Source organism: Canis lupus, chromosome 36, assembly GCF_003254725.2.
Source record: "Canis lupus dingo isolate Sandy chromosome 36, ASM325472v2, whole genome shotgun sequence".
NCBI classification, from domain to species: domain Eukaryota; kingdom Metazoa; phylum Chordata; class Mammalia; order Carnivora; family Canidae; genus Canis; species Canis lupus.
In genome coordinates this window covers 25,492,270-25,508,665 of record NC_064278.1, presented here as the reverse complement: position 1 = coordinate 25,508,665, position 16,396 = coordinate 25,492,270, and the positions used below count along the sequence as shown (strand labels likewise).

The window sequence follows — 16,396 nt, the reverse complement described above, 5'->3', positions numbered from 1 at the left end:
TGTGCACAGAATGTCCAAGAGTGAATCCTAATGGAAACTATGGACTTTGGGTGATAATGATGTTCAATGTACAACTATAAATTATAACCAAGTACTACCCTAGTGGGAGATGTCAGTAATGAGGGGGGCAGTTTTACATGTCTGGGGTGAGGGGGTATATGACAAATTTCTGTACTTTCCTGTCAGTTTTGCTGTGAACTACAACTGTGCTAAAAAAAAAGTCTATTTTTAAGTTATCATATGGTTAAAAAAAAAAAGACACTAAGTACTTCCATAAATGTAGGTGTTCAACTATAAAATTCTTATTGATAAGATGTCTTGTGACATGAGTATTTTTAGTAAATACTTGTGAAGTCTAAAGAAATCATCTGCTGGACATTGTGTTTTTAATTCTTAGGTCAGATGTTGCCCTTTTGTATAATGATCGCTCTGTCCTAGAGAATCACCATGTGAGTGCAGCTTATCGACTTATGCAAGAAGAAGAAATGAATGTTTTGATAAATTTATCCAAAGATGACTGGAGGTGAGTTTCAAAGGAAGCGTGGAGGAAATTCAATTTTGGGTAAAAGTTAAATTATATAAGTTAAAGTGAAGAAAACAGAAGAAAGTCAATCCCATACTCACATTATAAAAATTCCCCTTGACTGGATGATTTTGAGGATTAGTACCTAGAAGATGTTCAGGAGCCAGGCTCGGCTGGTTGGAGTTGAGCTATTTCCCAGGCTAATTCCACATCTGTCTACATCATAGCCAGTCCGTAAGACTGCACACCACACAGCGAATACTTAGGGTACATAATGATGTGCTCTCGGGAATGGAGCTCTGCTTAATTGTACCAATATGTGCTCCTAAAAAATTCAAAATCTTAGTGAATATGGATTCCTTCATATATTACTTTTCTCTATGTGGAATTTAGCTTTTAAAAAAAATTTAAAAATTCACTGTTTGAGGAAAAAAATTACAAATATGCTAAAATGACCCAGAAGCAGAGGGAAATCTTAACTTGTTTCTCCAAGGCATCTGTCTGCCAAAAAAAAAAAATCATGGATTGATGATAACTTATTGTCATGTAGAGGGAAATAACAAGATGTACCCCTACCACTTAGCATAACTTCCTTCTTGATCCTTTGGTCATCATCAGCTGGTTCATCTGATGAAAAAAATCTGGCCTGCCAGATTTAGCAAATAAAAATAAGGGATGTCCAGTTAAGTATGAATTTCTGATAAACATAGAAATTTTTAGTGCAAATACATCTACATATCCCTACTAGTCAATGAGACCTACTTATACTTAAAAAAAATAGCCCTATCTTTAACAAGGATTTTGTTAAAAGTTAGATAATGAGCCAGAAAGTTTCCTATTTAAATATCAGGGGGTTTTCATTTTTTTCTTTAAATTGAGGTAGAAGAAAAGAAGTGCCTTGGGATCAAGAACTGCCTGAAAATAAATGAAGGAATATAGAATAAATAGTTAATTCAAGGTTTAAAACAAGCTCTAATTTCTGATGGTTACTTGTCCCAGTACTCAAGCTTTCTGGTTTTTTCAAGGCCATTTTTGAAGCTGTGTAAAAAATATGGGCTCCCTGTTGCAACTGTAGAAGCAGATCTAATGTCAGTGGAAGGAAGCACTTAGTTTTGGGAAGCTGGTTTGGGCCTTTCATTTTATTCTGCAAGAAATGATATCCCAGTTGGGTTTCCATCTAAGAAAGCGAGCATCTAATTGCAAAAGAATTTTAAAGCTACAGCTACTGGGCTACGTAGAGAATAGAAGGGCAAAGGTAGGAGTAGGGAGATAAGTTTGGAAGCATTTCCTATGGTTCAAAAGATGATTATTTACATTTTGAGTATTAATTTTTCACCAGTGATTAGTATTCCCAGAGGTAACATTTATATTACTAATTTTTATGGATATTCCTTTCAGTTAACCTCTTTCCTTCTCAAAGTTGATTCTGTTGCTACTTCAGTGTGATTTTTTTTCCTACTACCTTTTTGTCCTTTAACATCTTTACTATTCTAATAATTTATTCCTGTAATATTTTATAGATTTTCTGTACAGTAACTTCTCAGAATCATCCTAATTGTATGTTTTTATAGAATTGTTTTAACAAATACTATACTACCATATAGATTGTAGAATTTAATTGATCCAATATTGTTTCTTAAAAGCTACCAAAGATGCATTTGCTAGTATAAACTTGATAACGTTTTACCACAAATTAAAATATGAATAGCTTTTTAAAGACTTGTTGGTTGTCTGTTTGCATACCTATTTATTTCTCAATGTAACTTAAACAATAAATGCAACAATTAAAAATTTTGATAAGGAAGACTCATAAATAAGTAACATTTCCCTTATGCACTATTTTGCTTAGTTTATTGATACATTATTAGTTGATTATTGATAATATCTAGCATTTACTCATCACTTATTTGGAAAGTACAATGCACCAATTTTGTAGATTTCATAAAACTTTCATCTCATTTTTCCTTAGAATGAATATTTTGGTTCAGTTGCTATTGTAATATGGGTCTCTTCATAATTCCAGAGAAAAAATGTAATTAAGAATAATTTTATTAACTATCTTTAGTTTCCTTTCCTTTAATATCTGGGTAAAAGTGTTCTGTATGCAAGCTATCCAGTATTGTCAACAGTAACCAGAGCATTGATATCTCACGGTGCCCATCTAAAAATTCAGTTGAATTGAGCACTCATAATTTTCAGCAAGTACCTCTAATATGTGATTGTTTTAAAAACAAATCATTCAATCATACAAACTTTAGGTTAAATATCTTTGACACAAGATTATAATTCAACTTGACCACATACCTTTTCTTTAGCTTATTACTCTATTAGCCATGCCACAGAATGAAAATAAAATATGATTTCCAGTGTAAGTGACCTTTTTATCTATCCGTAGTGAGCAAGCAATGAATTGTAGAACATGCAAGCCTTTGCTGAGCTAACTAATTTCCTACATAGTGTGAGAATGAGTTATTCATGCACAAGTTTTGTGATATGGTCCCTGCATTTATAGCTTAGATTAAAATTTGATTAAAATTTCAATAGTACCAATAGCTCTGTCTACAATAGATTGTAGAGTCAGGGTACCAAACGCTGAAATAGAGAATCCCCACTCACTTTAGCATCTTGGCTTCCCTGGGGGTCTTATGATAGAAGTGGTGCAAGTGTCAGCTTTAAGGAGTGTGAACTCTTGGGGTTGAATCTTATCTCTGCCATCTACCTGTGTGACTGGGCAAAACTCTTATCCCCTCTAGTGTGCAATAATAATAATATCTCATCATTTAAAGCACGTAGGACACTGCTTGGACTGGATATATCCTGAATGAATAGTGGTGGTTTTAATAATAGCAAATACTGCATTTATTTTTAATTAAAAAAAATTTTTTTAGGTTGGTCAGGATCCCTTCAGATAGAAAAACAGTATTTGGGAATTATGGGTAGGGGAGGGTTGTGAATGTGTGTGGGGAAAGCATCCAGTTCTTTAAGGGGACATGTTAAACAGCATCATTCACAGATCACTCTCCTGGCAACTTCCTAAAGCCATAAGAATTAAAGGGTGAAATAACGTCAACGTTTGTGAGCTCTTTTACATGTAAAGTAGCATCTTTTGTGCTCATATCCATTAAGAAAAATAAAATTTAATTAGCAATATTTAAGGAAATGTTTTACTTGGGAATCATCAAGGGCCAAATGAACCTTTCTTCTTTTGATGACTCCACAGGGATCTTCGGAACCTAGTGATTGAAATGGTTTTATCTACAGACATGTCAGGTCACTTCCAGCAAATTAAAAATATAAGAAACAGTTTGCAGCAGCCTGAAGGGTAGGTTATTTTCTTCTGTCATGTTAAAGTTCCATGAGCTTAGACTCAGAAAAGACTGTAATTTGTTACTTTGTTCTGATAATTTGAACATGTCCTTGGTTTGACAGGATTGACAAAGCCAAAACTATGTCCCTGATTCTTCATGCAGCAGACATCAGCCACCCGGCCAAGTCCTGGCAGCTGCACTACCGGTGGACCATGGCCCTGATGGAGGAGTTTTTCCTACAGGTGCCTCTTTCACAATATGTGCAAATGTTTTTGGAAATAGTGACTATGCATATTGGCATACTTTCTATACACAATCCAGGACTTGTGACTTACTCTTATCAACTGGCCACAACACATTCTTTAGACTTTAAGCAGAATTTATTAATCTTTCAGATAAATGTATTTCATAATCCTGTGTGGCATAATATATGTTTTGAAGAAGAGAATCAAGTCTTGGATCTCAGATGCCACCCCAGGAAAGAAGGAAGGAAGGAAGGAAGGAAGGAAGGAAGGAAGGAAGGAAGGAAGGAAGGAAGGAAGGAAGGAGGGAGGGAGGGAGGGAGGGAGGGAGGGAGGGAGGGAAGGAAGGAAGGAAGGAAGGAAGGAGTGGAGGGAGGGAGGAAAGAAGAAAGAAAGAAAAAAATTAGCATCATTGTCTACTGTTAAGAGATAGCAAATATCTTTTATTTTCTTTTTTAAAGTTATTTAAAAGATTTTACTTATCCATTCATGAGAGACACACAGAGAGAGGCAGAGACACAGGCAGAGGGAGAAGCAGGCTCCATGCAGGGAGCTGTATGTGGGACTCCTTTCAGGGACCCTGAGATCACAACCTGAACCAAAGGCAGACACTCACTCGACCACTGAGCCACCCAGGCACCCAGCAGATACCTTTCATCATAAAATGGGAAAGGAGAGGATATATAGCACTGCTGTATACACCTTGTTGGTTAAAATTTAGTTATATATGCATAGTTGCAAGGGAGGCTGAGAAATGTAGTTTTTTGTTAGATGGATGCATGCCTGAGTAAAAACTAAATTATTATATGAAAAAGCAAGCTTGGACATGGGGAATGGCTAGCGGTCTCTACCACAGTATACTTTTTAAAAATAGTATCCCTGTTCTGTTTCCACTCCCACCTGAGGTACCACAATACAATTATGATGTTAATTACCCAGAATTAGTATCAGTTCCCAAAGATAAAGGCTCAGTTTTCCCTAAGAGTGGCTTCACTTCAAGATGCCAACCTCAAGAGGGGCCCTAGGACACCAGCCCTTCTGACCACTGGTTATAAATTCAAGGTTTCCCATGACCTTCTTCAGGTTTGATAATTTGTTAGAGTGACTCAACTCCAGAAAGCCCTATACTTATGGTTATAGTTTAATTATAAATAATATAATAAGGAATGGCCAATTGATATTACATCTTTCTTAAGACATGAAGACTGAATATATTACTATATTTGTAATGTAATTGTCAATGGCTATGATAACATGGTTTCACTTTAAAATAGCCTTGCATAGTCCTAGAGAAAATTACCTGGTAGCATCTTCCAAATTTAAGTATTTAAATACTAAAAACAGTTTTTAAATATTTTAATACATTTTGTGGTTAAAAAAAACACACCACAAATGTTAAAACCTATCCAGTTCTACAGGCCAACTGTATACTATGGTCAAATAAAAATTATAATTTCATGTATTCAACCAGATACTTAACTAGAAAATTGTAAATCTAATGAGAACTTAGAGATCTTTAAGAACAATTTTATCATATGAGAGAGAAGAAAAATAGAAATATGAAAAGACAGAATGACTTCGTTCAGGTTAAGAAAAAAATTTAAATATTTTAAATGATCATGAAAACACAACCTGTGAAATTTTGTCAGATACAGCTAAAGCAATGCTTAGAGGAAATTTTATAGCTTTAAATACTCATATTAGAAAAGAAAAAAGTATGTATCAATTGCCTGCTCGTCCACTTAAATAAGCTGGGAGAAGTTAGGAAAATTAAACCAAAATAAATTGAGGGAAGGAAGTAACAAACATAAAGTAACAAACATAAAACACTTAAATAAGCTAGGAGAAGTTAGGAAAATTAAACCAAAATAAATTGAGGGAAGGAAGTAACAAACATAAAAGTGGAAATCAATGAAATAGAACAAAGACAAACAATAGCAAAAATTAACAAAGAAAGCAATTGGTTCTCTGAAAAGTATAATAAAATTATTAGCAAGTTTAAAAAGAGAAAAAAAACATAAATTATAAGTAAAAGAGAAGTTATCATTATGGACCCTACATATAGCAAAAGGATAAGGAACCTTATGCACAATTTATGCCAAAGCATTTGACAACTTAGAAGAAATTGTCAAATTCTTTGAAAGATATAAATTACCAAAACAAACACAAGAAAAAGTTGTTATTTGTATATCCATATATCTATTTATAAACATTGAATTTGTAATTTAAACTCTTTCCATGAAGAAAGATTCAGGCAGTTCTTAATTCTCATTTCAGTTCTCAATTCAGTTGAGAGATGGTGAGTTCTTCAAGCGTTTCAAAAAGAAATAATGCCAGTTTTACACAAATTATTTCATAACACAGAGTGAGAGGGAAAATTATCAGTATAATCCTGACAAAACTTGACAAAGATTTTGCAAGTAAAGAAAATTAATCATCCATCAATGTCACAAACCTAGGTGAAATATTCCTTTAGATATTAGCAAATCCAATCCAGCAATAGAGTAAAAGAGTACAAATTATGAACTGGGTTGTTTTAATATTACAAATCATTCAAAGTAATTTACTGTATTAAGAGAAAAAAAATCCTACAATCATCTCAATAGATGCAGAAAAGACCTTTGACAAAATTCAAAAGACATTAATTACAAAAACTTTCTGCAAACTAGAAATAAGAGACCTCTCTAAACATGGTAAAAAGTGTCTATAGCTTACATAATACTTCCTGGTGAAATATTGAACACTTTCATGCTAAGTTCAAGATATCTGCTCTTACCACTTCCTTTCAAAATGGCATTTGAAGCTCTAGCCATTACAATAAATAGAAGAAAATAAAGTAGATTGGATAGAAATCAAAAGAACTGACTTTATTTGCAGAAACATGAGCTTCTACATAGAAATTTTTTTTCTTAAAGATTTTATTTATTCATGATAGAGAGGGAGGGAGAGAGGGAGAGAGAGAGATTGGCAGAGACACAGGCAGAGAGAGAGAGAAGCAGGCTCCATGCACGGAGCCCGACTTGGGACTCAATCCCGGGACTCCGGGATCACACCCTGGGTCAAAAGCAGACACTAAACCGCTAAGCCACCCAGGGATCCCTTACATAGAAAATTTTAAGGAATCTATAAATAGCGACCAGAACTGATAATTTTAATAGAGTTGTAGGGTCGACTGTAGTCTGTATGCTGGCAATAAACAACTTGAAAATGAAAATTTAAAGACAGTATGACTTATAATAGCATAATAATAAAAATATTTGGGAATATATTTAATTAAATGCATATAAAACCTAAACACTGAAAAACCATAGGATACTGTTGAGAGAAGATTTTTAAAGACCTATCTATGCAGATTGAAAGGTATACCATGTTAATGGATTAACATATTAAGATGTCAATTCTTCTAAAATTGATTAATATACTTAGCATAATCCTTATCAAAAGTTGTAATAGACTTCTTTGTAGCATTTGAAAGAAAAGTAATCCTAAATTGACACAGAAATTAAGAACCTAAAAATAACCAAGACAATTTTGAAAAAGAGGAGAAAGTTGGAGAATTTACCCTTGTATTACATGACTTAGTAGAAAGCTAGAGTCATCAAGGCAGTGTATTATTAACATGGAGAGTGACAAATAGATCAATAAAATAGAATAGTTATCCCAACTCTGTTGATCAATGGGTGACAGATGTCACAAAAAAAAAAAAAATACTTGTATGGTCATTTGATTTTCTACAAAGGCAACAAAACAGTTAAGTGGAGAAGGGAAAGTCTGTAAATAGTAATGGAATACTAAATATATGGGAGAAAAGGAATCTTGTCCCTTACCTATATCATATATAAATAGCAATTCAAGATTGACCCCACCCTTGGGGCACTGGGATGACTCCGTGGTTGAGCATCTATCTATCTGCCTTTGGCTCAGGTCATGGTCTCAGAGTTCTGGGATCGAGTCCCACATCAGACTCACTGTAAGGAGCCTGCTTCTTCTTCTACCTATGTCTCTGCCTCTCTCTCTGTGTCTCTCATGAATAAATAAATAAAATCTTTGGAAGAAAAAAAAAGATTGACTCCAGCCTTAATACAAAACCTAAAACTCTAAAGTTTCTGGAGGAAAACTTAGGAGAAAATCTCTCTCATTGTGAGAGTAGCCATACATTTTTTAGAGAAGACACATAAAGCACTGACTTAAAAGAAAAAAAAATTGATAAAGTGGACAAGAGCAAAATTTAAATGAGAAAATATTTGTACTACAAATATCTGTCCGAGGACTTGCTCACAGATTGCATAAATAACTCCTACAAATCAGTAATTTTAAAAAAATATCTAATTTGATCAGATACCTCATAAAAGAAAATACACAAATGGGTGGTATGCCCATTACCATTGCTTATCAAAGAATTATACATAAAAATCACAATCAGTTACCTCTTCATCCTCATCCTATAGCCAAAATTAAAAGGACAGAAAATATTAAGTGTTACTGACAATGCAGAGCAACTGGAAATATCAGGCAATTGTTGATTGAAGTATAAATCATTGCAACCCACCTGAAAACTACTGGTTAGTATTCACTAAAGTGAAACTTAATATTCTTTATGACCCAGTGTGTCCACCCATAAGTGTGTAAGAGAAAAATTGGTGCTTGTGCCCACCAAATGTGGAGTAGTCATAACCATATTACTTACAATAGCCCAACACTAGACACAGTCCAAATTTGCATCAAAAATAGAAACGAATAAATAAATCATAGTATAGTCATACAATGGAATACCATGCAACAATAAAAAATGGACTAGTAATACAAACAAGGATAAATCTCAAAAAATACATACTACATGATTCCATTTATATGAAGTTCAAAACTGGCAAAATTAATCTATGGTAATTGAAATCTGGACACTGAGTGCCTATAGGAGGTGAGAGTCATTGGAAAGTGTTCAGGGATTGGAAGTGATGGAAATATTTTATATATTAGTTGAGTGTTAACTACACAAGTGTGTTCATAATCTATGCTTTTAAGATTTGTACATTAAGTTTTCCTTTGATTTAAAATAGAACATCTCAGAATAAGGCTACTTCATTGATGACTTGAAATCTAAAAACAAAACAAAACAAAAAACCAGTGTTAAGAAAAGTTCTAATATATTCTGGACTCTTAAAAATTACTGTTAGATACCCAAGGAGTATCATGACTTCTATTATCCCTGTCTTTTATTGATTTAAAACCAAAGAATACCTTATAGAACCATGAGAGTAATGAATTTAATGATATGGAGTCCAGATGTTTTTGAAGTTCACTATCAGATTCTTGAATTTCTAGAAAGGTGACTGATAGTAATAATGAAGCTGCTTCCAGCATGCAGTGATTTTTGTCACCTGAAATCCAGGGTGGAGAAAAACTCTTCCATATGGCTACTTAGCAACTCTGTCATTCTCAATGCCTGATGAACTCAGATATCTAAATATCTACATAGAGGTTAAAATGCTCACAGCACAAAAGGTCAAGTCTTGAAATAGGTGTAGTAGCATCATGATGTTTGGAATGTTTTTGTAATCTCATTTTCAGATTGTGTTAGAGAAAGAGAGTGTCATGTTTTTGTTTTGTTTTTTGACAGGATTGTTGATGGGCAATAATAGGCATTTGTATCATCCCAAAATGTTCAGAAATTGACCACCTTTGCTTCAATGACCTTAACATATAAGGTCCTTAGGGCTCGAAGGAGACGAAAACATATGTGTTTATATGGAATATTATAAAATCAAATTGTCTCATTCCTTCTTCTCTTCATTTATGAAATTCCTTTCAGATCATAATAAGTTGATTTAGGCCTTGAGTTTTTAATAATGGAATATTGTATTTCTCAGTCTCTGGACTTGTAAACATAAGTGACTTTCAAATCTCCTTCAGAAAAATATAGAGCAAAAACAGGTGAAGGTCAAAACAAGTAAGTTTGTACTACCAACAAACATGTTTACAAGCAAAACAAGTTTATGAGTCTCTTTAAGTTAAGTGTACCTTCTAAAGCCATGAGAAACCGTAGCCTGAAGAGATCAGAATTGTATCCAGAATTTGCAGCCTTGAGAAACTCTTATTTCTGTCTCTAGTAAGCAGCTGATGGTAAAGCATGTCCTCATCTCCAAAGCAGGTTTCACAGCACAATTGTGACATTCATCAGTAGAGTTCATGGCCTCTCCTCAAGTGTTTGTGCAGGTCAACACAGTTGGCTCTGCCCTCTTGCTGTAATGTGTGAATTCAGAAAATGCTCCCCTCATTTCAAATATGACTGATAGGACAGATCAGAGATAGAGGGACCAGCAGAGGAATGCGTGAGTACAGGAACACAGGCTTTTGCTTTTTTTCTCTCCTTGAACAGGTTGGCAGAATAATAAGTTTCTGCAAATAATAAAAGATAAAATAATAAAGTTAAAAGAAATATTTCCTGTCATTAAAACTTGTTCATGCTTCCTACTGCATAAGCCCTATAAGTAAGTGAATTTTCCCCTTTTTCGTCTAGCTGTTTTGTGACATAAAATGACATTTAGGTAAAATCTACACTTACCAATAAGAATTACCTTGTCAAATAAGGAGGAACAAATTATTGGGAATGCAATTTTTGGGGGGAGGGAAGAGCCAAATAATTACTTTATCCTAAATTGTATACCATCAGGCCCCTTTGTGTTCAATATTGCTAGAAGCAGTATGAAGTGCGTTATTTCAAAATAGATTGCATTTCCCATAGTAATAAAAATGTATTTAGTTGGTACACTCTCAGCCAAGGACCTGGCATCAAAAATTGAGACACAACCAAAAAAAAAAAAAAAATCCTCAATATAAAGAACCGTAGCTATGAGTCAGGATAATAACATTTAAGAATCAAAGTTCATAGTTTTAAGAGGCATGTAAGTATTGTACAGGGGGTACTAATGTTCTATGAAATATAACTCACAAAAACACAACTATAGCATATCATAAATTTTGCTGAAAGTGAATATGTTAGCTCTAATAATCATTAAGCTTTTAGACAGTTTTGGGGGCTTTCTAGAATTTAGAAGGGCCATTTTTAGAAGGAAGGAAGAAAAGGGGGTACTCGGGTGACCTAAATCCTTTGAGTTGTCCCAAGAAGGCTAAACTATTGCTTCTTTCCCTTCTCCTCAGTTAAATTCCCCTGCAGAACTAGTGGCCCCTCAAACTCACCCTTCACCTTATAGTGGCCCCCAGGTCTGTGGTCAGGAGCTTCCTGTATGTTTGTTGTTGGTGTGGCTTCTATGATTAGAACTTGGGTTTCAATGCCAAAGGTTCCTCAGGATTTCTATACTTCGCCCTTTTCTATCCTTTCCAATTCTTGAAAGCTATAGAAATTGCTTTGGCTTCAGATAAAATGCAAAAATGAAAAAACAATATGCCAGTAAGTCACTAGATTGGACACCCTGTTGACATCAATTGGAGCATTTCACACTGTTAGGAAAACATAAAAATAACTTCTGGTCTCTATTGTGGCCTTTCAGAGAAGGAACCTCAACGACCTCCAGGGGAATTCCCAAGACAGGCATGAGCCTAAGCACAGACTACCTTGTGTTTCCATGTGGCAGGGGTAACCTTCTCCCCTTCCCTGCCTGCAGGCTCATCCCCAAGAACAGATGCAGAGATCTAGGATCAGAATTGAGTTGTGTTGGCTAATGAATTGAGTTTGGTAGCCTTAGGATGCTATATTTTTGCTCCAACCACTGTACAAGTCAATGCACTAGAATATATATGTATATTCGGTATTTTACTAATTTTTGAAAGTACATTTTTGGCCTTCAGAAGGTGGCACCCTCTAATGAAAATATATCCTCCAAGAAAAACTAGTTGACTTCTACAATGTCTATTGCCTTGACCCCTGATTTCATCTTGATGGAAAGTGAAGGTTCCCTATGCCAGGACACAGTAAGGAAAATTATAAAATTTGTCAAATTTATACTCAGGAAATCCAAATTTCTCTTTACACAGTTTTCTCTCTCCTTTAGTAACACCCGCTTTGTCCAATTGGGTTTATGAAGTCCTCAGTCTGGCTATAGGGCCCTCTACTAATCTTGCATTCATGGCCTTAATTCACCCTGAAGAACAACACTTTAAATATTTATAAATAAATAATTAATGTGCTTAACATTCAGTGTGCTTTAGCAGTGGAAATTTAATATCCAGATTCCATTGTGAGATACAAGAAGCAAATAGAATTTAAAATTTCTAATTCAAAATATAGGAAGGTGGACCCACATGTATCTGTCAAATGCCTGAGTCCTATATGAAAATGTTACTATCTAGCATTGTATAAAATTTAGGTCATGGAAGGTCAGTCATCACAATGCCTTCTTCAGACCCAAATTATCATTTTTAGGTCAAACAAAGGAAGTCTGTTATATAGTATAAAAATATAGCTTCTAAAATACCAGACAACAGCCCCTACATCAATATAACCAATCAGCTGTTTCTGCCTAGATCAGATAAGTATCTCCAATATCACATTTCCCATGATGTATATATGAGGAGCTTTATTCCTATTTTAACAATAGTAATATTCTTATTATTTTAGCATAAGCAGTGATGATTCTTACACTTTATTCTCAATATCTTAAATCCATAATAGTCTTCAAATTCTCATTTTTTAATTTTAATTTTTAATTTTTATTTTTTTATTGGAGTTCAATTTGCCAACATATAGCATAATACCCAGTGCTTATCCCACCAAGTGCCCCCATCAGTGCCCATCACCCAGTCACCCCAACCCCCCACCCACTGCCCCTTCCACTACTCCTTGTTCATTTCCCAGAGTTGGGAGTCTCTCATGTTTTGTCACCCTCACTGATATTTTCACTCATTTTCTCTCCTTTCCCTTTATTCCCTTTCACTAATTTTTATATTCCCCAAATCAATGAGACCATATAATGTTTGTCCTTTTCCAATTGACGTATTTCACTCAGCATAATACCCTCAAGGTCCCTCCATGTCGAAGCAAATAGTGGGTATTTGTCGTTTCTAATGGCTGAGGAATATCCCAGTGTATACATAGACCACATCTTCTTCATCCATTCATCTTTTGATGGACACTGAGGCTCCTTCCACAGATGGGCTATTGTGGACATTGCTGCTAGAAACATCGGGGTGCAGGTGTCCCGGCGTTTCATTGCATCTGTATCTTTGGGGTAAATCCCCAACAGTGCAATTACTGGGTCGTAGGGCAGGTCTATTTTTAACTCTTTGAGGAACCTCCACACAGTTTTCCAGAGTGGCTGCACCAGTTCACATTCCCACCAACAGTGCAGGAGGGTCCCCCTTTCTCCACATCCCCTCCAACATTTGTGGTTTCCTGTCTTAATTTTCCCCATTCTCACTGGTGTGAGGTGGTATCTCACTGTGGTTTTGATTTGTATTTCCCTGATGGCCAGTGATGCGGAGCATTTCCTCATATGCTTGTTGGCCATGTCTATGTCTTCCTCTGTGAGATTTCTGTTCATGTCTTTTGCCCATTTCATGATTGGATTGTTTGTTTCTTTGCTGTTGAGTTTAATAAGTTCTTTATAGATCTTGGATACTAGTCCTTTATCTGATATGTCATTTGCAAATATCTTCTCCCATTCTGTAGGTTGTCTTTTAGTTTTGTTGACTGTTTCTTTTGCTGTGCAGAAGCTTCTTACCTTGATGAAGTTCCAATAATTCATTTTTGCTTTTGTTTCTCTTGCCTTAGTGGATGTATCTTGCAAGAAGTTACTGTGGCCAAGTTCAAAAAGGGTGTTGCCCGTGTTCTCCTCTAGGATTTTGATGGAATCTTGTCTCACATTTAGATCTTTCATCCATTTTGAGTTTATCTTTGTGTATGGTGCAAGAGAGTGGTCTAGTTTCATTCTTCTGCATGTGGATGTCCAATTTTCCCAGCACCATCTATTGAAGAGACTGTCTTTCTTCCAATGGATAGTCTTTCCTGCTTTGTCGAATATTAGTTGACCATAAAGTTGAGGGTCCACTTCTGAATTCTCTGTTCTGTTCCACTGATCTATGTGTCTGTTTTTGTGCCAGTACCACACTGTCTTGATGACCACAGCTTTGTAGTACAACCTGAAATCTGGCATTGTGATGCCCCCAGCTATGGTTCTCTTTTTTAATATTCCCCTGGCTATTTGGGGTCTTTTCTGATTCCACACAAATCTTAAGATGATTTGTTCCAACTCTCTGAAGAAAGTCCATGGTGTTTTGATAGGGATTGCATTGAATGTGTACATTGCCCTGGGTAGCATGGACATTTTCACAATATTAATTCTTCCAATCCATGAGCATGGAATATTTTTCCATCTCTTTGTGTCTTCCTCAATTTCTTTCAGAAGTGTTCTGTAGTTTTTAGGGTATAGATCCTTTACTTTGGTTAGGTTTATTCCTAGGTATCTTATGCTTTTGGGTGCAATTGACTCCTTAATTTCTCTTTCTTCAGTCTCATTGTTAGTGTATAGAAATGCCACTGACTTCTGGGCATTGATTTTGTATCCTGCCACACTGCCAAATTGTTGTATGAGTTCTAGCAATCTTGGGATGGAGTCTTTTGGGTTTTCTATGTTACAGTATCATGTCATCTGCAAAGAGGGAGAGTTTGACTCTTCTTTGCCAATTTGAATGCCTTTTATTTCTTTTTGTTGTCTGATTGCTGAGGCTAGGACTTCTAGTACTATGTTGGATACCAGTGGTGAGAGTGGACATCCCTGTCTCATTCCTGATCTTAGGGGAAAGGCTCCCAGTGTTTCCCCATTGAGAATGATATTTGCTGTGGGCTTTTCATAGATGGCTTTTAAGATGCTAAGGAATGTTCCCTCTATCCCTACACTCTCAAGAGTTTTAATCAGGAATGGATGTTGTATTTTGTCAAATGCTTTCTCTGCATCTATTGACAGGATCATATGGTCCTTGTTTTTTTCTCTTGCTGATATGATCAATCACATTGATTGCTTTACGAGTGTTGAACCAGCCTTGCATCCCAGGGAAAAATCCCACTTGGTCATGGTGAATAATATTCTTAATGTACTGTTGGATCCTGTTGGCTAGTATCTCGTTGAGAATTTTTGCATCCATGTTCATCAGGGATATTGGTCTATAATTCTCCTTTTTGGTGGGGTCTTTGTCTGGTTTTGGAATTAAGGTGATGCTGGCCTCATAGAACAAGTTTGGAAGTACTCCACCTCTTTCTATCTTTCGGAACAGCTTTAGTAAAATAGGTATGGTTTCTTCTTTAAACGTTTGATAGAATTCCCCAGGGAAGCCATCTGGCCCTGGACTTTTATATCTTGGGAGGTTTTTGATGACTGCTTCAATTTCCTCCCTGGTTATCAGCCTGTTCAGGTTTTCTATTTCTTCCTGTTCCAGTTTTGGTAGTTTGTGGTTTTCCAGAAATGCGTCCATTTCTTCTAGATTGCCTAATTTATTGGCGTATAGCTGCTCATAATAAGTTTTTAAAATCCTTTGTGTTTCCTTGGTGTGGGTGGTGATCTCTCCTTTCTCATTCATGATTTTATTAATTTGAGTCTTTTCTCTCCTATTTTTAATAAGGCTTGCTAATGGTTTATCTATCTTATTAATTCTTTTAAAGAACCAACTCCTGGTTTTGTTAATCTCAAATTCTCATTCAGATTGTCTTATTTCTATCAGTGGCACGAAAGACTCCTACTTATTCAGGGGTGAAGCCCAAGGGTCATCTTTAATTCACTTCAAGTCATCCACCACACTGCTGACAAATCAATCCTTCAACATGTAATTCCTCTCATGTCAATTCCATGCTAGAAAATGGGGGGGTGGGGATAGTTAGGGGTGGGGGCAATGCCACTCCATCACATGCTCAATTAAGTACCTGTCCTTTTTCCTGTACCATCCAAGATATGCATTAGACATCATCTATACCTCACGGCTTTGTATTTTTGTTATTGTGAAGTAGGGTTCTTTTTTTTTTTTTAATTTTAACTCCAGTATAGTTAACATACAATGTTCTGTTAGCTTCTAGGGCCCAATGTAGTGATTCAGCACTTCTGCACACTACCCCGTGTAAGTGCACTCTTAATCTTATTCACCTATAGAAATACAGTTTTATTAGCTAACATTCAGTGACCGTTTACCAAATATTTGGCAATGTAGGCTTCACATAAACTCTCTTAGATAACCTCAGGATAATCCTACAAGGAGATACCATTGGATCTTTATTCCCAATATGAGTTAGCCGTAATTACCAAGTGATGTAACATATGAGGGGAGTTCATTTCAGCAAAGGTTGCGCTAAGTCTGAAATAACAGAGAGATCCAGCCGAACA

General features: G+C 35.6%; 1 protein-coding gene across 8 annotated transcripts in view; it reads left to right on the top strand.

Annotated features, from left to right (window-relative positions):
* Window positions 1–16,396, top strand: part of PDE1A (phosphodiesterase 1A) — a 336,045-nt gene that overhangs the window by 285,614 nt on the left and 34,035 nt on the right. For all 8 annotated transcript variants that reach the window (XM_025460409.3, XM_025460404.3, XM_025460403.3 and 5 more), the window contains 3 exons: window positions 398–523; window positions 3,744–3,845; window positions 3,953–4,073. In XM_025460409.3, coding sequence (XP_025316194.1) covers window positions 398–523; window positions 3,744–3,845; window positions 3,953–4,073 — 349 coding nt within the window. The remainder of the gene's footprint in view (window positions 1–397; window positions 524–3,743; window positions 3,846–3,952; window positions 4,074–16,396) is intronic.